General features: G+C 42.5%; 1 protein-coding gene across 5 annotated transcripts in view; it reads right to left on the bottom strand.

The window, feature by feature from the left end:
* NALCN (sodium leak channel, non-selective) overlaps positions 1–26,340 on the bottom strand; it is a 308,843-nt gene that overhangs the window by 5,577 nt on the left and 276,926 nt on the right. For all 5 annotated transcript variants that reach the window (XM_027590539.2, XM_027590535.2, XM_027590538.2 and 2 more), the window contains 13 exons: positions 20,695–20,815; positions 20,512–20,610; positions 15,259–15,352; positions 14,641–14,747; positions 14,354–14,428; positions 13,480–13,599; positions 10,423–10,491; positions 9,359–9,507; positions 8,404–8,497; positions 6,676–6,808; positions 5,893–6,008; positions 3,873–4,030; positions 426–576 (listed from right to left, as the gene is read on the bottom strand). In XM_027590539.2, the coding sequence (XP_027446340.2) occupies positions 426–576; positions 3,873–4,030; positions 5,893–6,008; positions 6,676–6,808; positions 8,404–8,497; positions 9,359–9,507; positions 10,423–10,491; positions 13,480–13,599; positions 14,354–14,428; positions 14,641–14,747; positions 15,259–15,352; positions 20,512–20,610; positions 20,695–20,815 (1,486 nt within the window). The remainder of the gene's footprint in view (positions 1–425; positions 577–3,872; positions 4,031–5,892; positions 6,009–6,675; positions 6,809–8,403; positions 8,498–9,358; positions 9,508–10,422; positions 10,492–13,479; positions 13,600–14,353; positions 14,429–14,640; positions 14,748–15,258; positions 15,353–20,511; positions 20,611–20,694; positions 20,816–26,340) is intronic.

The raw sequence follows: 26,340 nt of genomic DNA, 5'->3' as shown, positions 1-26,340 counted from the left end.
AGAGAGGGCACAGCTGGGTCTGGACTGGAGCTAAGGCGCAAATCAGCACGTGGCCATCACAAGGGGATGAAGCTGACATAGTTGAAGGGCCACAAGGCTAATCACAGGAGGATCTCATCCTGTTGCTCACGAAACTCTTTTCTCTTCTTTTTTAAAGATTTTATTTATTTATTTGAGAGAGAGAAAGAGAGCATGGGGGGAGGGGCAGAGGGAGAGAGAGTCTCAAGCAGACTTCCTGCAAGCAGGGAGCTCGACGTGGCGCTCGATCCCAGGACCCTGAGATCACGACCTGAGCCGAAGGCAGACGCTTAGCCCACTGAGCCACCCAGGCGCCCCACCCCGCCCCCAAAGCTCTTTTCTTTTCTCCCTCTTCTTCCTCCTTTGAGAGGAGGAAACAAAACCCCAGACACTTCCAGTTCACTCACAGCTCGGATGCGCTTTAAGCACTTTTTCAGCCACATGCGGATGGTCTGCTTGGCCACCTCCTCCTCGATAGTGTACTCCAGCTGTTCCCTCGCCAGCAGCTCTTCCAGCTGCAGACTCTTCCGGATGTCGACCGACCGGTAGGACAGCATGCTGGTGGGGGGACACGACAGCAGTCCAGGTCTGACTCCCCCGGGACTCTGACCGGTGGACATCTCAAACTCCAGAGAGCACATCACTCAGTCCAACCACGGTAGGGTCCCTGTGCCACCGGACTTGCTGGGGGACATGGGCTAGTTATGTCACCTCCTCTGTAAGACGGGGACACTCATGATACCCACCTTATTAAAGGACTGAGTTAATACTTGGGAGGTGTTTACAGGAGTCAGTGCCCCGTAAGTGCTTGTAAAACAAAAGATCCAGGCTGGGCCCTCATCTACATTATCAGCTGCTTAAGGCTCTGGACCATTCCCTGTAGAAGGAAGAGTGCTCTCTCTATACGTTGGTCACATTTGGTCACATTCAGGTACAGTTGGGGATGGGTAACAGGCTTGGCCAAAGGTCAGGCTTCCTGCTCCCTCCCCTCCCCCCAGGTCCCTCTCTATTGATCTCATTTGTGCCCCTGGATCCTCCTCATTTATTTTGGTGGGTGCCAAGTCGCTCCCATTCTGACCTTGGCACAACAGCTCCAGGCAGTGGCAGATGAAGCCAACACAGCCGACAGGTTGCCTCCTCAGGGCCCCAGGGCAGTCAGACACTCATACTGTACCCAGGCTGAGAGGTCCACAGCCAAAGGAGAATGCGGCCCTTTCTGCAGCTCGGCGCTCCCCGGTGCCCCCACCGCACCCCAGGTTAGCACTCAGCCCCTGCCTGTCTGTGAGCTCTGCGGCCCACGTCACAGCATGGAGGTGCTCAGGAGGCCTCCCCAGGCAGCACTGGGACCTTCTCCTTGCTAAGGCTCTTCCCACCGTGGAAGAAGGAAACGTGTTTGCTCTTCCTCTCATCCCTGCCTCATCCAGAATCTCGTCACTGCCAAACTGTTTTCATCATTTACTGAGCTATAGGGGCAGGGAGGGGCAAGGGGCGCCCCCATCAGCTTCGCCTGGGTCCACTTCATCAGATGCCTCACTGGCTTCCAGAGAGGCTGAACGATAAATTGCTCATGACAGCGGTCTGTCTCCGTGCTTCCCTTTCAGCCTAGACATATTTGTCACCAGGAGGAACGACTTGGTGACATTCTGAGAGAGATGGCATCCTTGGCTAATCACACGTATTTTGTGCCTCTTTTTCTGCCCTTTAGCGTGCTCCTGGGAGAAGTGAATAGTGGGAAGTAAAACAATGAACTTGCAAGAACTTCTCCCAGGTCCTTCCTGTTCTGACCTTTTTTTCAAATTTCAGTCACAAGCGTATTTCTGTGTACCTGAGTGCTGCTGAATGCGAGCCACCACACCCACCACTTAACCTGTCAAATACGTGCAGCATGATGAAAACAGTTACTGCTAGAGGAGGGCCTTGACTTTTCCCGTGGGTGGGCCTCTTCGAGAGTGGAGCCTATGGGACTTTTCCTAGAAGAACTTTTAAATGCATAAAATAAAATACATACGATTACAAAGGAAACCAACTCTATTGAAATACAGTTCTCATATCTTCTTAAAAAAGGTGATGACAAAATGGATAAAGAAGATGTGGTATAGACATACAATGGACTATTACTCAGCCGTAAAAAAAGAATGAGATCTGACTATTTGCCACAACATGAATGGACCTAGAGGGTATTATGCTGAGTGAAATAAACCAGACAGAGAAAGACAGATACCATGTGATTTCACTTACATGTGGAATCTAAAAAATAAACAAAGCAGGGGCAGACCCATAAATACAGAGAGCAAACTGGTGGTTGCCAGCAGGGAGGGGGCTCGGGGGATGGACGAAGCAGATGAAGGGGAGTGGGAGGCACAGGTTTCCGGTGTTGGAATGAATCAGTCACCGGGATGAAAAGTATAGCGTAGGGAATCTAGTCAATGATGCTCTGATGGTGGTGTTTGGTGGCTGGGGTTGCCTACTCTTGCGGTGAGCATAGCATGACATACAGAGTTGCTGAGTCATCGTGTTGTACACCTGAAACCAGTGTAATACTGTGTCAACTCTACGTCGATAAAAAAAGAAATAAAATTAATTTTAGAAAATTTTTAACAAGATGGTGACACAGTAACATAAATGCTTCTTTATTATTGCTTTAACTACTAACATCTAGCTGAGGCCAAATGACCACGATAACTTAGAAGTGCCGGCGAGTGTAAAGGATATCTAAGCTACCAGGCCTGTCAGTGAGGTGCTCCGAAAATACCTGTGATTTCTGCTGGTGACAAAGACGCACGTATTGTTAGGATGGCTGTGGTTTGTCGCCTGCATTCATCACTGAGGAAAATGCTGCCTTTCAGGGAGTGATTCATGAAAATAAAGATGTGATTATTTCCAAGGCCATGGACCTCAGGATTCTATGCATGGATTCCTGTTTAAAAAGGTGTTATGGATTGAATTGTTTTCCCCCTAAAAAATTAGATGTTGGCGTCATAACCTCCAATACCTCAAAATGTGATCTTATTTGGAAATAGGTCACTGCAGATGTAATTAGTTAAGATGAGGTCATATCAGAACGGGATGGCTCCCTAATCTAATATGAATGGTGTCCTTACAAAAGGCAAGATTTGGATACATGCAGGCACACGCATGCACATGGGGAGAACCACACATGAAGATGGGGGCAGAGATCGGGGTGGTGTTTCTACAAAGATGGCGGGCAAAACCCCAGAAGCTGGAACAGACTCCCCCTCGCAGCCTCAGAAGGAACCAGCCCTGCCGAGCCCTTGAATTCAAACTTCTAGCCTCCGGGACTATGAGACAATACACTTGTTTAAAGCACTGAGTTTATGGTATTTTGTTCCCTTTGTCCTGTTTGGGTGCTCACGGAATGGAAAATGTGGTTTGCCATCCAAGCGGGGGCAACCATCACAGAGCAGCCTCACGAGTGAGAAGATCTGCCCATTAGCCCCAGCTTGACCACTGAGGCCGCGTCACTGAGCAAGTCACATGACTCTCCGGGACCAGATCCTTCCTCACAAAACGAGGGGCGGCCACTCTCCCCGAGGCCCCCTACCTCTCCCCGTCAGGAGCTCCCCAGTCAGTAAGGGGCAGTTCTGGGGATATCAGGCCACTGCTTCTCCCCGCTCCTGTGTGAGGCCCTCATTCAGACACGGTCCTCACAGGACAGTGACAAGGCCACTCGGAACCCGAGCACCGCAGCCTCGCCTCATCACCTCAGGGGGTGTGGCATCTTGGCTTATGAACCTCCTTGTTGGTTGTGTTTCACAGGGCCTTGAATGGCCCCGGCTTCAGGTTCTGGACTCGGGTCAGCTCTGTGACACGCAGTTGGGAAGACCCCTTCGTACCTGAGGACGTCGTGGAAAGTGACGTCACCACCATTATGCAGCCTCTCCATTTCGTAGCACATGTGCTTAAACAGGAGCTTGTCTTTGTCCAGATCCACCTCCAGCCTCCCCCGCAGCAGCCTCAGCAGGAACTTTACCCGGAAAGTCGGAATCACCCCCTGGCGGGCAGAACACAGTGACTGGTAAATCATCTTCAGGCCGTAATGATTCACTTGGGGTTCTGTTTTCACAGAAAAAAAAAAAAAAACACAAAAAACAAAAACCACCCAGAATGCCAGATTTTTTTCTCAAAAGGTAGGTAGCAAGGGAGTTGTTGGCCTCTCCGGAGGCTGCTGAGGGTGTGTGCCTGAGAGGAGCACCACACTGAAAGCTGAGCCCTTGGATTTTCTGCTGGAGCGTCCCCGGTTCTGTGGGATCTCAGAACCCGGCAGCCCTGGGAGCCTAGGAGGGAACCAAGCAGGCCCTCTGCCTCCCTAGCCTCGGCCCTTGCTTTGCCAGACTCCTCTTCTCCCGCCTGTTTCACTGACTCAGCCCCTGCTCATCTGTTTCTCGAAAGCACATGCTGAGTGGGTTGGTAATGCGTTATCACAAAAAAGCAGAACATTCCCAGGTACACGATCCTCCTCTTCACTTCGCCCGGATGCCACAAACTTCTAAACACTCGTTCTAAGTGGTTCTTCTAGGGAATCATCACTCTCGTTCAGGTCTTCTCCATGATTAGAACAATTACATACAAGAGAACTTGGTCAGAGCAGCTCCAGGTGCCGAAAATCGAACACATGTTGCTCCCTCACAGGCAACACCACCTAGCGCCTGTGAATTCAGGCCCTGGGCAAGAGACAGGGGCAGGGGCAACTCATGAATTCCTGTCAGTTACTGACACCTTAACCCGTGACCGGTGGTGCTATTATTGCTGTGTATGTCCAAAGAAAGCAGGTTCCTGCAGGCAGCCATCTTGGAGCTGCAGGTGGATCGAGGGGACATGGGAGAGCCAGGCCAGATGGCCACACGTGCAGGCCACTGTCTCAGAGAAAGCCCCCCGAGCCTGGTCCTGGGGAACAGGGGGGAGTCAAGAGAGGGGGGCAGAGGGGAGGGGAAACCGGGCATTGCTGTGTAGGCCTAGCTTGGCATGCCCCTTTCCTCAGCCTGTTCTGGCTCCGTGGTCTTCACGCCCTCTGGGAACTCCTCCTGCAATGATTTCTGGATCTTCCCTCCAGATTTTCCCACAGTTGAGCTTTCCTTGGTTTTCAGAGGTTGGGTCTAACAGCCCCTCCCCAGCCAGGCCATCATGGCCACCCTGCTAACGTGGCCTGCCCCCCAGTCCAACCCATCTCGACTTATTACCCTCTGCAAAGTGCTTATAGCTTCTTGAGGTAATAATAATAATTATAATTATTGTTTCACTTTTTATTAGAACAGAAGCTCTGCGAGCACGGGGGCCGAATTTCCACTGTGCTCATCGCTATATCCCCAGCGCCCAAGTGTCTGCTAGGATGAAGGACGAGGAGGGAGAGGAGCGGCAAGAAGGAGGTGCTGCCACTTTGGCTAATTCTAGGAAATCTTGGGTAAGCTTTATGATGAAAGCGTTCAAATAATAAGTCCAAAATAATTAAAAATAATAACTTTCAGAAACCACTCAATAACTAACTAAGACTGCAGTTGGTGGCTGCCTGTGGCTCTGTGTTGCACCATCGCTCTGGTGATTTGAACTTCACCCCTTCTCCTGCCCCCAGCCCAGGGCTGGTTTCTTCAGAGCTTCCTTGGTTTCCCTTCCTTGGTAACTTTCTGAATGTCCAAAGAAGAGGACGTCCCTGGTTGGACAGGACATGAGGGGCCCCACTCTGTCCCTCTCCCCTCCCAGCATATTCTGCTGAACAGTCAATGGCGGCTTTCTACAATTCATCAATGGCCATTCCAAATTCAGTAGATGTCCCCCGGTGGCAAAAGGACCAGTTAAATCGTTGAGGGAGGGCAATGAGTCTCTTTGGGGTGGGCATGAAGAAGCAGCCCCCTTTCCCACCTCTCGTTTATCATCCACCATATTCCATATGATTTGAAAGTGGCGGAGATCGTTGTAACTTAGAAGCTGGTCCTCCTCCGTGGAATAAAACAAGGAGAAATTCTCCACAATGATGGCTAAGAAGAGAAAGAAGCAAAGTGGAGAAGTTAGATAATTAGGCTAATGTGTCATTTTTTAGAAAGAGTAAAACATCTATTATAAATAATGGATTTTATCACCTACATTTTAAGCCAAATCTTTAAAGTGCTTTTAGTGTGTTTTCCAAGTTGGCATATGTTACACTTGGACCATGCTATTCATCCACCTCTTGCCTTTTCCCAAAACATGAGGGTCATGAGCAAAAACAGACCTTCTGTGTGTAGAGATATCCATGCCAACTGGCTTTCCCTCTTAGTTGACGGTTCCAGGGCAGTTTGTAAAGGTCAGATTGGGTTCTGGGTGGCCCCACACCTGGGTGAACACCGTGTATCTTTCAAAAACATAACTGTGATCTTTCGAGGCCCTAAAGGTAGCCCTCCCTGAGATCTGTTCAACTCAACGCGTGAGAAGAGCTCTTTTGAAATTAATGATAATTAATAGGACAACTCTTGAAATTGCAATCAACTGTCATTTACATGCCTTTCAAAGGTCTTTTCAGCTTCTGGATTGAGAGGCAACAATTTATAATTAATGCCGTGAAACACCCGCCCCAAGCAATCTGGGATAATTACTTGCAAATTGTACGTAATTATCTAAGTACCTGAGCTTAAGGATATTAAAACATATTCAATGAACATCACTTACCTACAAGCAGATTTAGCATGATGTAGGCAATGATGACATAAAATGAACAGAAATACATAAGTGCCCCAGCATAATTTCCGCAGTCGGTTGCCCAGTATGTGAATTCATCTGGAGTGCAAAAGGGAGGCTGGACCTGCAGGGCCACGGGGGACGGGGGGGAGGTATGAGAGTGTGCCCGCTGTGGTGAGGGAACTACTCCTCCGCACAGAAAATATAATTAATTTCAAGTTAGTCTCTCAGAAGCCACATACATCACCCTTGGCAAAAATCAAAAAGAGTATTTCATTTATTTTACACTTCCAGTCTTGGAGAATCCCAGGTTCATTGCCATTTTAGAAGCACAATGAAAATGAACCGGTTTCTTCCAAGAGACATTCTTTCTGTCACCTCCACTAGTCCTGAATGCTAAGTAGTCACTATGATGGGAACTACACAAAGTCAAAGAAAAAGGCATCTAAAAGACTTCTCTGACCTAACTAATGGGTTAAGATTTATGAAGATTTGTTATACGTAGCAGACTCACATTCAAACTGTGTAAGAAGAAACCAGTAATCCTCATTCTTGGAGCACATTTCTGGGACATTACAGAAGAGCACAAGGCTCAGGTTATCAAAAGCCTCCCTGTCCTCAGTGGCCCAATAAAATGCCAACACCTCTGAGAGACCTGGTCTCTTTCAGCGAGAGAGACTACATTCCCATAGCACTCTGCTTGTTCTTTATTTAGAATTTATTTAATCCTGCCTTCTATTATATCTGATTCGGTAAATTCTGTCCCTGTTCATTCACGCACAGAGTTCTTTAGCTCCTACCATGTGCTAGATTTCTACCCAGTGTTGGAGACAGACAAGTCTAAGCAAGACATAGACTCTGTCCCTTCTTCATGTTGCTGCCGGTCTAGAGCTCTATGGGAGCCACGGACTGCATGTGGCTGTTAAAATGTAAATGTACGTTAATGAACATCAAACACTGTTAGATAAGATTTAGAATTCAGTTGCTCAGGTGCACTAGTCGCATTTCAAGGGCTCAGTAACCACATAGGGCTACTGAATGGGAAAGAGCAGATTGCCAGCAGCATTGCTGAAATTTCTCCTGGACAGCGTTGTTCTTGAGGTTGTGAGGGAGGAAATACAGATGAAATCATCAAGCCAGTAACTCACTACAGTTGGGGTACACGCTACAGAGGAGAAACACGGAATGCTGTAGGAACATATCACCGCAGTCTTAGCGTGGGGCGGGACTCCTGACGGAGCCAATGTTGCACTGGAGATGGGAGGGACAGCGAGGAGGACAGAGGAACCAAAGGGAGGGTGTAGCTCAGAGCCCGGCTATAAGCTCCTTGAGCATGCGCTGGAATCATGGGAGACCTAGCACCTAGCATATGGCCCAGTATAAAGCAGGTGCTCAGGGAATATCTGTTGAGTAAATTCAGTTAAAGAAGCAGAACTCCCCTGGCTGTACTTGACTGCCAAAATGTTAAAGGTAGGAGGGAAGGAACCATGTCCACATAATTCGGATTGCCAAATGGAACTACAATAACTCAAGCTGGGTTCACTGGATATCCAAACACTGTAATGGAAAAGAATGCAATTTTATGAACTAAACGGCCAGGCTATGTGTTTTGTACACAAAGTCTTCATGCTAATGAGGATGATGCTTGCCAATGTGGCATAGCGAAGAGTTTCATTTGGTTCTAAGTTGGGGCACTGTTAGGGATGAAGAGAAGTTTACCATACAGTCATGCATAATCTTATTCCAGTCTTCGCCTGTGACGATTCGGAATAGTACAGTGATGGCTTTCCCCGCTGAAGAAAAGTTGGCATGCCTATGGAAGGAAGAAAAACCAGAACGTGGGTAATACGGTTTGCCATGAAGTAGTAAGGTGTCCCCACTAAAAGAGGCGGCTTTTGGAGCAAATTTGGTTGCTAAGTTACCATGTCTAAAGGCTATACCCTCTTAATTTGCTTGTTATTCATACTTGCCCTTAAGAATAGCTGTCTGAATAACCCAACCCTAGCATGGTGCCGCCAATCTGTGGCCATGCATCTTGAATCACTGAGGGTCCCAGCTTTGACAAGTAAAAGTGATTCCTTCTTTCACATGGAGCTATAAAATGCGGAGCTGCCATGGATCAAGTAAGTAATCTCTGCAACAAGACACAATTGTATTTAATTTGTTGCGTAATTACTTTTTAGAAAACATCTACGAGGCGCTTCCACAGAATTTAAGATAATCTTTGAAAAATGCTTTTCATACATCGTAACCACTTTGGGAGTTAGGACTTCTCATGTTTGGCTTTAAAAAGAAAAGAAAAAGGAAAACCCAAAGTCATCTTAAAGTGTAATTAAAAAAAGAATATATTGTTTTTTGGCAGTAGATGGACAGAAATTCGCCAGGATATTACAAGTGGTTATTCCTGCATGGTGGTAGATTTGGAATTATGGATTTGTGTTACATTATGGGAATATTATGGAAATAAGGTTTCTAAAGTCAATATGTAGGCTGTTTTTAATTAGAAAAATGTGATTTAAGATTTGGCCGTTTTATTTTGTTTTCATTTCCAACTGATCGCTTCCCCCTTCCCTTTTGTCTTCAACAGGCAAAAGTCAATTGGATTTTTTATTCATGATTTCATGACTAAGAAAGTTTGCTTGATAAATGAATAGAAAGATAAACATACACCCACCTGTTAATATTCTCTCCATATTTCACAGTACCAAATAAAACAACTCCAGCAAAAGCATAACATAAGAGCAATAGGAACATCCCTACTATGATGAAGAAGCTTTTATACATGCTGACGACTACAGTCAGGAGGAGCATCTTCAGCGTTACCTGTAGATGAAGATGGGGAGGAGAAAATGAATATTTAATTCACTAACAGGGCCAACCTGGGAAGTGAATGACAGGTACGCAGGTTGGCACAAGAGTGACCTTCATTTGACAATTGCTTTGAATTAATTCTTATTAAAGGGTATTAAATCTGAATATTATTCAAAAAAACAGAGAAATTCAACTTGTATTTCAAACTGTTCAGCATTTTCAGCCAAATTAATAAAAGCCCCTCCCTAAAATTCCTAGCTTCCTGTTTTCTCTTCTCTTGCTGCCTAAGTCTCTATGAGGAGGGCTGTCCATTTCTGGCCTATCCCATCACGTAGACAGGATTCTTCCACAAACAGATGTTCACAGAAACAAGCCTAAACAATGACAAAATGCTAAATAGCATCAAACATTGAATGTACTGAACATGTGCATTTATAGAATGTTTATGAAATGATGTCACTAATGAAAAAGGAAGCAACTTTAAAAAGTGACAAATAGATGCCGAGTGTATGCGTGAACAAGAAAAAACATGAAGAAATCTGGGATCATAGAATCATGAAGCTTCATTAAGGATTATTTTTCTTTGCAGTAAAATAACTTTGTTACAAATAAAAACAATAAAAATAAAGAAGTATTAAGAAGACTGCTGGCTTTTGCTTTCATGCCCAATATGTTATCTTTAGTTGATGATTGAGTTCATCTAGCAAATATGAAGAATAAATAAAACAACATAAATATCAGGAAACATATCACAAGATAACTAAGCTACTGATTCATTTTAATATTTAATATTTGCTCATTTGGACTTTGGATGACCAGCAATTTGTTAACTTCCAAGACCGAGAAGGACAGCTGAAGTCAATTAGGCTTCACTCCTTTTTTCTGTGCATATGTAACCTTTGATAGTGTCCTTTACAACGTACTCACATGCTTTCCACAGATAGAGAAAAACCGGAAGACAATCACGCAGGCACCCATCATGTAGGTATATGCGTTCTGAAGTTTAAAAAGAAGAGAGCCACTCATAATGTGCACAAAAGATCTTGTTACAGTTCCAGTTTTCATTTTAAGTCTTCTGTGAAGTCTACTGAGTAATTAGTTTAATAAAATGTGAAATTCTTATAAGAAATTTATCTTTAAAAGGTGTTGAAAAGGTCACTGCCAAAACTCATGAATAAATATTAGCTATAAAATCAAATCTTAAATGAAACTTCGCTCCCTGTTTTGCTTAGCTGAATTCTGTATTTTAAAACTTATTTTACATAAAATAGTGACCAGCTCCTTTGAGGAGCAAGAAAAACGTAGGGTACCAATGCAACATGAGGAAGCCAAGTGAGACCGGAGATGCAGGAGTCCTGGCAAAGGTGGAGGTGTGGTGTTGGAAAAGATGGCGGGAGGTCAGCTTTCCCCTCTCTGTAGGTCTCTGGAGACTCTGGAGACCAGCCGGCCACATTCCTGTAAGCTGATTTCAGAGATGTCTACCTTGCCCAGAAACACATCCAGCTCATTCTTCAAGTGTGCGATCGGCAGCAAGAGATGACTGGGTCTGCTTTATGACTAAGAAAGCTTCATCTCGGAAACAAAGATCCCATCAGCTAGAACCGCAATAACAACTGTGGCATTAAACTCATGCCAAAGCATGATTTTTCTCGAGGAGCCTTGCCTAGCCAAGTGACAACAGTCACATATGGGCCCCCAGGAAGGGGGTCCGGTGATATTCTTGAGGTAGAAGGAAATGAATGTGTCTACACAGAAATAACTTTGGATGGGAACAAGGACTGCATCTTCCTTCACAATAGACCACTGCAAAATTGCACGGAGGATGAGCATCCTTCCAGAACTGGAGGTTCTTGGAGAACAAAAGTGGTCAGGGAGAACAGGCAAGTTGGTCTTTTCGGTGTGAGATGTCCTCTCTGGGACATCTGGAATTGGGAAGCCTGCTCTACTCTTCTGCTTGGACCAAGTCGCTTTTGGCTCCATTTGTCTAGGGAAAGATAAAAACATGGACCTGGCTGCCCCTTTCTACATTAGTTCCAAATCTGTTATAGATGGCTTCTCACCTTGCATTCTGGAAGAGACGACACCCAGTGGCTTCTACGAGGATGACGCCCATCCTTTGCCAGGTCCCGAGAGGTGCCATCCAGATCTCATGCCGTGTTCCCCTTGCTCCTTCTACTCCAGGCACTGTTTCCCTCCCGCAGCGTTCCATCATAGGGACAGCCGCTGACATGCCCCTCGTCCTACAGACTGAACCCGGTAGCCATCATTTCTGTAGGGACAGTTTCTAGGATCTCTCTGACGAAGCCACCTCCCACTACCTTGTGTCATCCCAGGAATACGTGTCTCTCCTCCATCTGCCTCACTATGGCTGTAACTCTCATTGACTTGGGAGCCTTCCATGAATGCCTACCTGCAGCTGTCCCAAAGTCCCCCCAACCTCTTGATCATGACTAAATATTCTGCCTTAAAACTTTAAAATAAAACAAAACATGCCTTTGTTTTGTTCACTGCATTCTTCTCCATTCCCAGCATGGTGACTTGCACATCTTTAGTGATCAAAAACATTTATCGTTGGAGGAAATGGATCAGGGTGACTGAGAGCCCACCAAGGCTTGGCACAGCCCCTGACACTGAAGTGACAGTTGTTTTAAGAAGTACACTCAATACCTACCTGCCGGAGCACAGCAATTTCATACGAAAGCACGCCCTCTGTAATGTGTAAATGGGTTCTGGGTGTGATGGATCTTTTCTGGCATGACTCTAACATTGGAGAGGATCGGAGAATGGATAGAAGAGAGCAGGGAAATCTGATAATATTACTTTTGTCTGGGATCAAAGAAGACTAAAAAAAGAAGGTCCTTATAAGAATGTGTTATGAGTTTGTGTACTCTTTACAGTTAGAAGAACTTCACGTGCTTGATCTCTATAATGCTCATACGGAATGGATAAATTATGAAGTTATATCCCCAAGTTCATAGCAGGGAACAAAGGATCACTGAAGACAAATAACCCGATCAAGGCTGGAAAATGGTGGAGCTCAGAGTAGGGCCTTCTAGAGCTATGCTGCTGTCCAGGATGGCAGCCACCAGCCACATGTGGTTACTGAACACTTGAAATGCAGGGAGTCTAAATTAAGATGCGCTATAAATGTAAAACACACACTCAAAGATTTAGTACAAAAAAAGGATGTAATCTCTCTCCTGAGTATTTTTATATTGCTGCTGACATGTTAAAATGGTAATATTTTGGATATGGTAAGTTAACATACATTATTAAGTTAACATCACCTGTTCCTTTTTTATTTTTTTAATGTGGCTCCTAGAATATTTGAAATTATATCCATGGCCCCATTTTGTTCTTATTGGACAACACAGTTCTAGATCTCAGTCAAGCACACCCACGGGTATAGATTTTGAGCTGGACCTCAGACTACATGGAAGGTGGAGGCATTTTAGGCAAACTAGTGAGAACTCAGGTAGAGACACTGGGAATGACGGGTTTTAGAGAAATGGCAGCTGGATGTCAGTAGCAAATAAGGCAGCAAAAGTGCCTGAGGATTCCACTGTGAAATACTGAGTAGAACATAGTGGCATGGACGCTACACTTCAGTTCACAAAACTGGGTTTGAGCCTTCTGATGCCAGCTTGTATGTGAATTTAGGCAGGTCTCATGATCTCTGTTTCCATTGTTGTCTCTCTCTCTCTCATTTTTATCCTTTGGGAAAATGAGAGTTAAACCAGAGGTCTTAAAGGTTCTTCTTCTGATTCACCCACTCTCGGACTCCGAAGGGCCAGATTTTGTCTGTGGGAAGAGTGTGGGGGGTTGTGTGCGCAAGCTCGCCAGAGGGCCCGTCACGGGCAAGGACGGATGTAGGGAGGTTCATCTGACACTTGAGGGTAGGCTGACACGGACTGAAATGAGACCGGAAACAGGGTTACCTGAACCCAAGTTATCAACTAAAATAAACTTGAATTACATGCATACCAGGAGGGCAAAGTGAAGTACCACCCAGACCACACCAAGTGATGTCACCAGCAGGTCATATCGGTTTCTTCTGCTTTGCCAGAAGCCGGCAGGTGACATTGCTATGATCTTCATCGTAACCTGGGGGAAGATAAGGAAGACAGTAAATAGAAGCTGAGTGTTCAGCATATATTTAAATGTGTGAATGTGAGGCACATTTTTTAAAGGAGGTAGGAACCAAAGAGAAGAATTTATTACCAAGAGATAGATAGATGGATAAAGATACAGAGATACAGAAATAGATCTATCTATCTAAATTTTAAAGCTTGGTAGGTTACAAATCTATATTCTCCGGCTCTTTTCGCCTTGTTTCAGGACTAGTTCTGATAGCAGGACGTTTTTCTTCCTCAAGTAAAAGACCACTGATTTTGGGAAACATCAACCAGTACAGGGTGAAATAAGAATCTGCTTGTATTTCAAAGAAGATTGCACTAGAAAGTGATATTATACGGACCATATATTAAAATAATCCTGTCTGGGCTAACTCCCTTGGCCACAACATTGCGATTTGAGTCCCTGAACAGGGACTTTGTGGTTTGTGCAGTTCGCTACAAATATTTGAACTCACATAACCAGACAGGCCAACATTCAGATACAATAATCAACAGCAGTTAGCGATTTCTGCCATTAGGCAAATCTGACATATAAAGTGAAATCTTTGTTCACAGCCCCATAAGGAAAATACCTTACGAGCATGCCACCCCTCTCCCCCCCGCAAAAAAAACTTCAAAAACAATGGAACACAGAGCTGAACATGGGTGCTATCAAAGGAGGACACTGCTCTACTTTGCAATGCCCACCGCAGCCCCCAGGGCCGGCTGGCTCCTTACTGTACCTCTAGAACGAAGATGAAGGTGAAAACAACCGACATGGTTGCTAAAGGAACGGTCACGGGGTCCTCCACGTCCCACTGTAAGAGAAACAGCGCACCGGTCTTTGTCTGCATCCATCGGACCCGTCAAGACCTTCCTCTCTCTCTCTCCTTAGAACATGACTGTTAGTTTTAATTTTTTTACACTAAAAAACATAAGACTGTGAACGGATATGGCCCCTTGCGATATTCTTGGATGCACCAATGAACAAACAAGCCCTTCCCAGAGTTTCAGCGGGCAAGAAAAGTACCTTGACAGACAGCAGCACCGACTGGGCCAGGACAAGCAGTGCAATTGTCCTCTTAAAGAATGGATGCTGGGTTATGTCATACATCTTAGCTCTAAAACCATCATTATCTGCAAAAGAGAGGTTGAGGCAAGGGCATTTCAGACATAGGTCACATTTACTTTCTTGTCTTTCATGTCCTTTAATGCTCGTTTTAAAACTCATTACTTTTTTTTCCTCCTATAGTTCAATCTATTGTGTGGTGTTTTGCAGGAATGGCTGGTTCTGAATATTTAAAACGACGGTGCATGACGCTGTCCGTATTGGAAGGAGAACTGCATCATTCAATTTCTGTCAGTTTAATACATTTCACTCATATGTTTAAAAGGCAAGCACAAATATATTTTATTTAAAATTTCATTTTTTCATTTAGGGCTTATCCTGAGAGCACTGAAGCACAGACTTCGGGTGGTTGATTTTAATAGCCTATGGAGAGATCTGTAGTTTGGAGCCTGTTTCTATATTAACTTATGCACAACCGCCTAGTGGCCTCACGATTATTATTTTAATTGAAATCTTAGACTCCTGGGGAATCATGAACACTGGTGCCCAACATGAATAAAATCAGAGCATCTTTGATACCCGGGCGAGGTGGGAGATGAAGAGGCTGTGCTATCTTCAGTCGGCTCTTCAGATCTTCCCATCTTCTCTGATCTACAGTCAGCAGAGCTGTCCCCTTAATAAACAAAGGAAAGCAGAAAAAGGCCTTATGTCGTCTACTCCACACCGAGGGCATTGCAAATGGGGTGGTGATACCAACAGGACTAATTTGGGGGTGTGAAATAAAGATATTCTTCAAATACCATGATGGTTCGATAGGCATGGTCAGAATTCTCAAATGTGGTCTTGAGAGGAGTCCCCAAAAGGGTGGCCTTCAACTGGCATCTTTGAAGATGTATAATATTCAGGTTTGGGAAAATCTAAAGAAGGTTCTCTATACAATCAGATTTTCAAAAAGGGATACCCACTCTAATAAGTGGTTAGTTTCCTTTCGTTTCATTGTGGGAAATGTTGCAGCAAAACTGTAGCTTGTCTATCTGTTGCTTCTGGTTAAGGTGATTGTGTCCTTTTTTTTTTTTTAATCATTCTGATATATATAATAAAAAAACTATTTTCAAGTGGTATGAAGTCACAGAATTTGAATCTTGAAGAATTAATGCTGCAACAAATGTCTAAATGAGATAAAATATTCTTTATTATATATATGTGTGTGCATATATATAGGAGTACTTCATTAAAATGCTATATCCATATATATTATATTGCATGACATTTCATTATGCTATATTATAAAGGCAGAACTGGAAAAAAAAACCCACCCACCCTCCACTCCCATTCTTCCTTTCTTTCTACAGAGCTAATTACTGTCCTTCAAGAGTATGTCCCCCTCACGATGTATTCAGATTTTGCTGTTTGTGTATGTATCAATACATAAGAACATACTTGTTTTGAATTTCAAAAATTTATATAAATGGTATCCAATCTGTGCTTATTTATGTAGTTTGTTTTTATCTTCACTGAACACGATGTTGTGCATACAACTAGTCACTAGACCTAATTGGTTTAACTGTTCAGAGTATCTCACTGTACAAATATATCGGAAGTTAGCTTTATATTACTATAAAAATGTTGCAATAAGCACACATGTATTACCTCATGGTGAACATCTATGAGACTTTCTTGATAGCAAATCTCTAGGAGAGGAATTGCTGGGGTTAGGGATTTATGCATCTCTACGTTTGTCAGATATTGTGAAGTTACTGTCCAAAGAGGAATAACCAAGAAAATTTGCTGCTAGCAATCTCCAAGTATTCATGTCCTAATATTCTTGCCAATACTTGGTATTATCAGACATTTAAATTTGGCCACGAAGGGGGGGAAAATGTATGTAATTTAGTTTTAATATCAATGAGATGAAACATTTTTTACGTGTATAAATGGGGGAGTGATTTCTGTATCTTCCTATGTGAATTGCCTGTTCATATTCTTTGCTCATTTTTGTATTTGGATATTTACTTTTAGATGTTTTATAGAAATTCTTAATATATTCTGGATATTAATCTTCTGCCAGTTACATGAGTTGTAAATATTTCCTCTTAGTCTTAGCATGCTTTTTAAAAAAAATTTTGCTTATCATGTCTCTTATCTCTCAGAAACTTTTCATTTTAATGTAATCTAATCTATAAGTTTCTTTCTTTATAGATTCCACTTTGTGGTTAAAGTCAAGAAATCCACAACTACGGCAGGGTCAAAAATAAATTCTACATGGTTGACAAATGGTTTTTCATAGGTAGGTCTTTCATTCTTTTGGAATTCATTTCTGAGTATGCTGTGAGGTAGAGATCTCTGTTTAGTTTCTTCTACCTAGACACTCAATGACCCCAGCATCACTTACTGATGGTCTCATCTTCTCCACTGATTTGCTGTGCTACTTCTGTTTTATATATACCTGTCCCTTCTATGGCTTTCGGTTTTGTTCTGTAAGTTTAACTTTCTGTCCTTGTATCATTACCTAACCTGTTTGACTCACTATAGCTTGTTTATTTTCCTTTTCTGCATATTTGTTCATGCTCAACCTTGAGAGAGGTTTATCAATTTAATTTTTTTAAAGAATCTGTTTTTGTCATTCTTGAATCTTTTATCGTATCTTTGTTTTCTATATAATTAATTTTTGTCCTTATCTTTGTTACTTTCTTCCATTTTACTTTGTTGTTCTTATTATAATTTATTGATTTGGCTATGTGACATATTACTAATTAATTAATCTTTGATTTTTTAAAAAATGTACACTTATAGTTGTAAATTTCCCTCTACTGATTTACCTGTATCTTGTGAGCTTTCATCTATGATTTTTATAAATGATTTATCTAAGTGTCTTTTGCTTTTCTATTCTGATTTCTTCAGTGACTCATAAATTATTCAGAATGTTGTCTTAACATCTTCAACTTATGAGGGATTTTTGTTATCTTTTTTATTATTACAGAGAATGCGCTCTGTACGTTATCAATTTTTTGGTATTATTTTATGACCTTGTAGAGGGTACCTTTTATACTTGAAAATTATTGGGGTCAGGGTTCTTTTTATGTCCAGTAGATCAAATGTTTTTATTGTGTCAAATCTCATATTTTCTTTTTTTTTTTTTCCTGTCTATGAGTTTCTTAGAGAAATATGTTAATATCTTTCACTGTGATTTTGGACTTGCTAGCTTTTTAAAATAATTTGGATCATTTTTTCTTCATATATTTTTATGGTTCAGGAGTTCTATACTTTGCTAGGGATTAGTTTCTTTTGGAATTATTTAATTACACTGTTTATTCCTAATAATGATATTTGTTTTATGTTAATTTTTCTAATATTAGTATTGCTAAACCATTTTTCTCACTCACTGCAAACAAATACTTTGGGTTCTCTGGGTGCAACACACATTCATATTATTCCTTAATTATACAAAACAAATTATTTTAGAAAGTTGAACTCTGAAATGATCCAAAAGAACAATAAGCATGGTGGTATCATCTGTTCATTAATGCGTGAAAACCTCTGAAAGCTTATTATTGTGAAATTAAGTTTATTAAACTGTTATCTCATAATCAAGAAATTAAAAATACATATATTACTAGTATAGACTTTGAACTTTTTAGACAGGGTTCCATTTTCTAGGGAAGACATAATTTTCCATAATTCTGAATTGTGAAAACATTGCCCCCAAAGCTTGCCTTATTTCCCATATCTTTATATTTCCCCACTGCCTATATATTTGGAAATCTGCTCACATACCTTTGGGTATGACCATTAGCATGTGAGCTTCAGGAAGGCAGAAGTCTTTATGTGTTTAGTGTTTAGTTTGTGTGTTTAGCTTCTTGTGTCCCCAGGGTCAAGAGCAGTGTCTGGCACCAGTAAGTGCTCAAAGAAATCTGTCGAATGACTGAATGATAAATGAATAAATGCTGTTACACAGCAGCTCACATACTACCCTCTGAAAAGCTTACAGAAAACAAAGATCTCTTCTCAATGGTTCATATAATTCAGAAATTTGGATCTCCAATTAAATAATCAAATTTGTAATGTCTGGTAATGTGATTTCTTCTACTTTTCCTCTTTCTCTAAGCACCCATTTGAGCTTATGTCCACGTTCCCCTTACCCAAGCCAAGATGCTTCTTTCTTCCCTCAGAACAGAAATACAACCAGTATGGTGAGTAAACCTCCTGACACTCTGCTTACTTAGCCATTCCTCTAAGTTCAAGAGCTGCGATTGATTATATATTCGTCTCTAGTTGTTGAACATCTATGTTGTTGCATTTATGTCGCTGATTTTGATTCTTCTGAAATCAGGACCTGATTCTCCTGAAAGCAGGTGTCTGCTCAGAGGGCCTAGCACGGTGTTCTGAGCGAGCAGAACCTAAGCTCTCTGTTAACTGACTGACTGGCTTCTGCTCTTACTCAGGAATCCCCGGTGTCTGCTCTAGTGCAGGGCTCAAAGGCATCTAAAGAGACCTATCTTCCTCCTTCTGCTTGGTATTAAATTGAACACACTGTAGGGCTTAAAGACACTCATTTATGAATGTGTTATAGTAAAATAGGGGGCTGGGCAATATGATCTCTCTCTATCCTTCTTTCTTACACTGAAATCCCATGTTTCTGTGGGTCGGAGTAGTGTTGGGACCCAAAGGGGGATTTTTAAGTCACACCCTTTGAAAGCCGGGACGAAATGAGGTCCTCATTAGGCACACATCAAAGGTGGCAATTGACTGAGTAGCTGGAACCACACGTGTGGAGCCTGGGGGGACCATGAATGATACAGTCCCAGGTAAAGCTGCCCTCACCAGCAGGCTCTGATGTGGCTGTGTGCGATTCGGTACGAGCCCTGAATCCCAGGAGCAGCACGGTGCTGTGCGGCATGTCTAGCTTTCATTCACTGCAGGGCAACGGTCGACATTTTTATACTCTTGAATTGGAAGACTCTCAGACTCTGCAGAGTCGGCACCACTTCTGAATTCTGGCCCCGGCTTTTCTACACCTTAAAAGCCCCAGACAAGTTATGTCACCTCTGTAAGCTGTTTTTGCTTCCACTGTGCATTTCAGAGTCGAGAGAATTGAAAACAGCATATGTCAACCTTAGTGCACAGTAAGTGCTCGAAAGCTGTATGCACCTCGATTATTAGGATTCCAGAAGACTGGACCCTTACATAATAGGGGGCATATCCGCCATGTCCAGAAGAATGAGGTCGAATGTTCTGCCCCCAAACTCACTTTTTGACAGGAAACTATATGCTGGCCAGTTTCCCATTTGGGAGCTCTTGTACTGATCGTTAGAGCTGTTATGATCTCAGAATGTTTCCCGAGTTCATAAAGTATGTAAAGTTCTTCTCTGAAATTAGAAAATCTTCTTTTTATTCAGTGAATTGGGATTGAACATTTTCTCCTGCACCCCCAACCCCATCAAAATGCCGAGTTCACCTCTGGAGTTACAAAGCATACAGTTTACATTGTGTGAAAGTTTAATATCACCTGCAATCAGCGCGTCCCTTAGTTCAGCTCGTATTTTCATAACTTGCTGCCCCTCCTTTCCGTTTGAACAATAGGAGATGTGCCTTTCAGTTGTCAGCGAATTAATGATACCATTATCAAAAGGGGAAATTTAGCAAGAGAACCGTGCTCTTAAATAGTGTGCCTGAAAGGCAGCGATGAGGTAGCTTGTCAACTAGTTATAGAGATTATTTACACCAGTCACATTAGGGGTTGAATGCGACTTCACACCGTGGGAGAAAAAGAGAGCTCAAAGCAAGTGGCTAGAACCGAATAAACCCTGCGGTATTCAAACCAAGAATGCTTACCTTGTTTTCATTGAAATTAGCAATAACCACTCCAACAAAAAGGGTCAGTCCAATCATGCAACCCAGGAATACAAAAACATGAATATAGATCCCATGCATCTGTATAAATGAAAAACACGGTTATTCATCAAAGCAAAGGAAAGCAGCTGTTGAGCATTCAAAGGATTCCATGTGCTTGCTTACCGGCCCCACACGATGAATAATAACATCCCTCACTTCTACCCAGCCTTTCAGGGAGAGCACTTCAAACAATGCCAGCATAGCATTTCCCACATTGTCAAAATTAAAATTCCGAGGATTTGCCCTGCAAGTCAGAAAGAGGAATGCTCTGTGAAATTCGAGGAGAAGCAGCCTAGGGCAAATATCCTGTAGCTCTTTCCGGTCTTAGGTGGGGGGTATGTTTATCATTTGGAAGGTAGGCTAGATGGCATTCATTTGCTCAATCATAAAAATGCATGAATGCCTTATAATTTCTTAAAACGTAATTCCTGGGTAATAATGGGGCGTTCTTAGCAGGAGGTAACAAAAGGCAACAAACTCAACTTCTAGCTCTAGATGTTCTGCGAGGTTTCTGGCTTGTCCTGATTATACCCAGGGCTGGAAACACACTTTCTAGTTACAAACTGCATGGGAGATTCTCACAAAGGGGCGGTGGAATCTGGCTGTGAATTTTTAAAAAAAGATATCTTTATTTTAGAGAGAGAGCGAGCGAGAGTGGGGGGTGGGGCAGAGGGAGACAGAGAGACAATCTCAAGAGACTTCCAGCTGAGCATGGAGCCCGACGTGGGGCTCGATCTCACGACCCTGAGATCATGACCTGAGCTGAACCAAGAATCTGAGGCTCAACTGACTGAGGCACGCAGGTGCCCCTGGGTATGAATTTTGCAATAGTTTTATAACTGAAAAACTCTTCTACAGGTGTAAACTACAATTCCTGATGTTAATATAGAAAGTGTAAAAAGAGTAGAATCTGGCCACTTTCCTTAATTCTTGACATCACGGGAATATCACGCTGTAAAGTAGTGATGCATTTAGAGGTCACTGAGTGGCAAGAGGTGTTTGCTCATAGCCTAGATGTTTCCAGAACATTCTCTCCCAGTGGGATTTTTTTTCTCTCATTACCTCTGGGTGTTCTCAACAGAGACTTCTTGTAGACCCCAGTGCTGCAATATGCTTTCTACACCCACAGTTGATTCCTGATTTCTAAAACACTCTGTCTCCACTATTAAATTTTTTGAAGGGGGGATGGGTCATTTCTTGTTTTTCTGATGTTTTACTTTTTTCTTCCCACGAACAAAAGGGATCTTTTCTATATATTACATCTCCCTTAGTCATTATGGGTCTTAGCTAACATTTTTGTTGTCAGTAGAAAGATTTCAGTGTTTTTCTCTTTTCCCCCTTATTAGACTATTGAAGATAATTATAAGATCTAGACAACTACACAATGGGAAGTCATGACTATTACTGTATTTCCTAAATTTGATGGAGAATTGGGCCTGGCACTACTAAGAAGAGTAAGCCTATAGAAGCCTAACCAAATTACAGTTTGATCATTTCTTTTTCCTGCTAGCTCATTTATCAAAATTTAACCTTCACAAAAGGCAACACTCTGGGGAAAACCTGGGTTAGTATTTTTCTGCCACCTTTTATATATATTTTTTAAATCATAGAAACAATCATGCAGTGCACCTACATTAAGTTTTCTTTTTCAAAATATTTTTAAATACTAAATAAATGAGGATCTAGTAAGAAACCATACAGCTACACTGACTTGCTCCTAAAGGTTTAAAGCTGATGGGTAGAAACATTTTCCATATACTGCAAAAACCCCACTCAGAAATTCCTATTTTGGGATTCTGATTTATATTTTTTAAGTATGAAAGTACAAGCATATTCTCTTGGATTTTTCCAACATCCTTTCCTTTGGGGATTTCAATTAAATTTAATATATTTTACAGCAGACAGAAGCCGTAAGGATTCTGCAGATGCCACCGTTTTCTTGAATAAGGATTTTTTTTTTTTTAAGCCAAGCAAGCCGGCTCTCAGATCTGATGTTGAACTTTCTTACCCATCCATTTTCTTTATGTAAAAGTGCTTTTTTAGCTGAATTTGCAGCAACCCAAAGTACTTTCATGTTCCACATCCTTTAGAAGTTAGAACATGTTAAAAATACACTTTTAGGCTAAACCAAGAAAAATAAAATGGAGGATTATAGACTTAACTAGTTGGAACCATACATCACATTAAAAAAGTAAGTATCCGTTTTAATCAACTAAGATGTTTATTTATGCTTTGTTCATGTTACTAAAATTGGGAAGTTTAAAACTTTATCTATAACTGCAGAGGATTTCAGTAAATCCCAAACACAGTCCATTGTTGTCAGTTTTCCTGTTGTCCTTCCTTGATCTGGAAGCCTGTTTAAATATAATCTTCTCTGGTTAATTTAAAAAATATTATAATCTTGTCTATCCAATTCAGAAAACTAAGACATGGTTTCTGACCTCACAATTTCATTAATCTTCTACCTCTCAGTGAAAAGTGCTCCAAGGTCCCAAGGTCGTGATAAGGAGGGCTGCTCCTCCTCTGGGAAGAATTGGACCCCCGGGAGTAGAGGAGCTCAGCCTGTGGCCTTGGGTAGAGAAATGCAGGAGATGACGTCATCCAAAATGGTCCTTCCAAGACCCTGGAAGTATCATATTTCTGTTAAACTTAAAAAAACAAGGAAGGGGTGCCTGGGTGGCTCAGTCAGTTTAGTGTCCAAATCTTAGTTTTGGCTGAGGTCATGATCTCATGGAACATGAGATTGAGCCCCACATTGGGCTCCGCTTGGGGAGTCTGTTTGTCTCCCTCTCCCTCTGCTTCTCCCCCTGCTCATTCACTCTCTCTTTCTTAAATGGAGGGGATTAAATCTTAAAAAAAAAACCCCAAAAAACAAAAGTAAGGTAGATTTATATTATTTTCCTTAAAGAAGCATACTCAAATTGTTTGAGCTGTAGACTCTACAAAAATCTGATCTTCTGCCTAGAATGTATCATGGTATGACTTAAAATTACCTAGGGGTAAACTCCAGGTAAGCTTCCAGTGAGCTCAGGGGCTTATTTATGTAGCATCAAAACCTTTAGCATATTGTATTGCATTATTTGTAATACTAATTTCTGTTCTCCACTACACTTCAAGCTCCTAAGGGTTGGGGACCACAGCTTGTCCCCATTGACAGAGTAATGTCTAAAGATCAGTAAGCACTCAAGAAATATATTTCTTGAAACTGAGTACTCATTTTTGATATTCCTCTCATGCATTCCATTTTCCTATGTCCTAGACCTCTGCTTAAAACAAAACACACAATATTATGTATATATATATGTGTGTGTATATATATATATATAATACAAGGTAATTTTTATCTCATCAAGTCTGAGAGAAATAAAGAAGGAAATGAATGTATTCATCTGAGCAGAGAATATGGAAGCCTGACTGTCTCCTGAATTAGGTAGTGCATATTTATGTTCTTCTTCATTATAATCATCAAAGAATCCCCCAATGCCAATTCCCAAGATACAAATTATTTCCTTAATCATAAGTTTGCCAATATAAAATTATTTCGGCTGCTAACTCTTGATGAGCTTTCTAAAGAAGGAAAATGTGAAAATTAGCGTGGTTATAGTTGACATTTGTTTGACAGAGATTTTTATTTCCCTAAAACTAACCCAAATCGCAATATTCTGAACCAACGGACAAGCCCTATTGTAATGGGGTTCAAGTGATGCCCCTCTGTCAGCTTATGCTTTTAAAGTGCTGTCAAACTCAAAACCCCTAATAATAACTTACATGAAACACTGCATGAATTTTTAAAATCACAGGTAGCTAGCTGGTTTTATGGAACAGGTTGAATGCCAGAGGGTATGGTTGGAAACAGGTTTACTTTTCCCCCAACACTGCCTTCTAGAGGGTTCTAGCTCCCTTCCTGACATTGTGGACATCCCAAAGCCTTTTGGTCACTTTCAGTTGTATGAGTCTCCTTCTAAAAAGCCCACTCCGTTCTACATCAAACCTTTGTTCTCGTGACCTGTACAAGAACACCTTCCTTATCTGCTCTGCCTGATCCACAGCTTGAGGAGGGAAGAAGAGTGCTGGCTGCTCTGTTAGCCTCCTCCCCTTAAGGCCACCATCTGATTCGTACAAGAAGGGGGTGTGATGACTTAGAAATGAAGTTCAAGTCCATGTATCTTACACTGGCGGACACCAGCCACTGCTGCTTTGGTCCCAACAGCTATTCTTTTCATGGAAGTGCGTTGTCTGCCATGTTCCTACCTTCTGTAAACTTGATACTTTAGCGTCTGTCCTACATGCCTATGATGGACACACTTTGCTCTGACCAGCTCAATAAAATGCCTGAATCACCCTGCCTTGACCTCCTACCTCTCTCATCACCCTCCCACCTCCTTGTGAGGAGTTGTTTTTAAGGGCTTGCTTTTCAAACACAGACCAACCAACCCAGAGTCCACAGCCCCAACCACCTCCTTTATCAGGCTTCCACACTCCAGCCCACCATCCACCTGCCCTAATCACCAGGTACCAGACCACTAGGGACAGCACCTGTGTCCAAGAGCCCACTGAAGTTCCTCAACGAGCCAATCCTAAGCCTGCGTGCCCCAACTCACCCAATCCCAACTCAGGGAAACCACAATAAAGGTTCCTGCCCACAGTTCCCCTGTGCCTCGTGACTGACCCTGGTGCTTCCTTGTGTGGCCTCCCCATCCTCTTGGGAACTATGAGTAACAAACCAGCTCTTCAATGGTAATTGTCTCTTGATCTGTTGGCTCTACGATACCTCAAATTTTCTATTAATACACTATATCTTGAAACATTCCCCAGCATGAGGGTGCCCCATTGTGTCATTCTTGCTGAGGGTTGTCTGAGGGTGTTTCCTCAGTTCTCATTCCTGGAAACTCCCCCACAGCCCCTCCAACAAGAGCCCCCTCTCCCCAGCATACAGCCTTTTGCAGCAGAGTTCCATCAAGATGGCTCAGATCAGGTGGCCCCAGGCAGTGATGACTCGGAGCCTCCAGAAACACCCGATAACCCTGCCCTGCCAGATGGTGAAGGGCAGCTTGCCTACACGAGCATCTCTTCTCGCCTTGCCAGTCTCTGACATGAAACAGTCCCCACGGGGGGCCTCACTTGGCTGGGGAGACAAGCACCCCTGACCTCCTCCACAGTGAAGGGACAGAAGCCACAGCACCGTCTACTGAATTCCTTCACTTCCACGACCCTATCTTTGAGCGTAGTGTTTCCTTTTACGGGACCTGGGTGATGGAGGTGGATGATCTTTTAGTCAGTGCTGCTGGAAATGGCATGTTGCTCTCTTCGGAATATAATCAAACTTTATCTCCTAGTGACCTCAGCTCTGAGGCTTTTGCCAAAATTCTAAAACAGTAGTAAAAAAAAAAAAATCTCATTTGATGTCTTGCTCTGAATAAATTATTTATGGTGTAATAATGCATTTTCACCTCATAAAAAATAAACTCTTTATGCTTCTTTAATATTTTATTTTAACGTAAATTCGACTGCTTTTACAGTAAGCACCGGGATAAGGATGTCTCCCTGAGTTATGTACATCCCTCCTCAGCTCAAGCCACATAGCCAAATTCACCTTTTTTTCATAACTCTTTGGTATTTAAAAAAATTAAAACCCAGTATAAATTGTACTGAATTGTTTATAAAAGTTAATTTCACATTCGAGAAATGCCAGAGCTGGTAACAATGAGTCCTAAGGGTACAAGTGGGTGAAATGTAATTTCTTTGAAAGAGTTTTGACATTTAGTAGAG

Source organism: Zalophus californianus, chromosome 3, assembly GCF_009762305.2.
Source record: "Zalophus californianus isolate mZalCal1 chromosome 3, mZalCal1.pri.v2, whole genome shotgun sequence".
Lineage (NCBI taxonomy): Eukaryota > Metazoa > Chordata > Mammalia > Carnivora > Otariidae > Zalophus > Zalophus californianus.
Note: the sequence above shows the minus strand (reverse complement) of the source record. Positions and strands in the feature narration are given on the sequence as shown.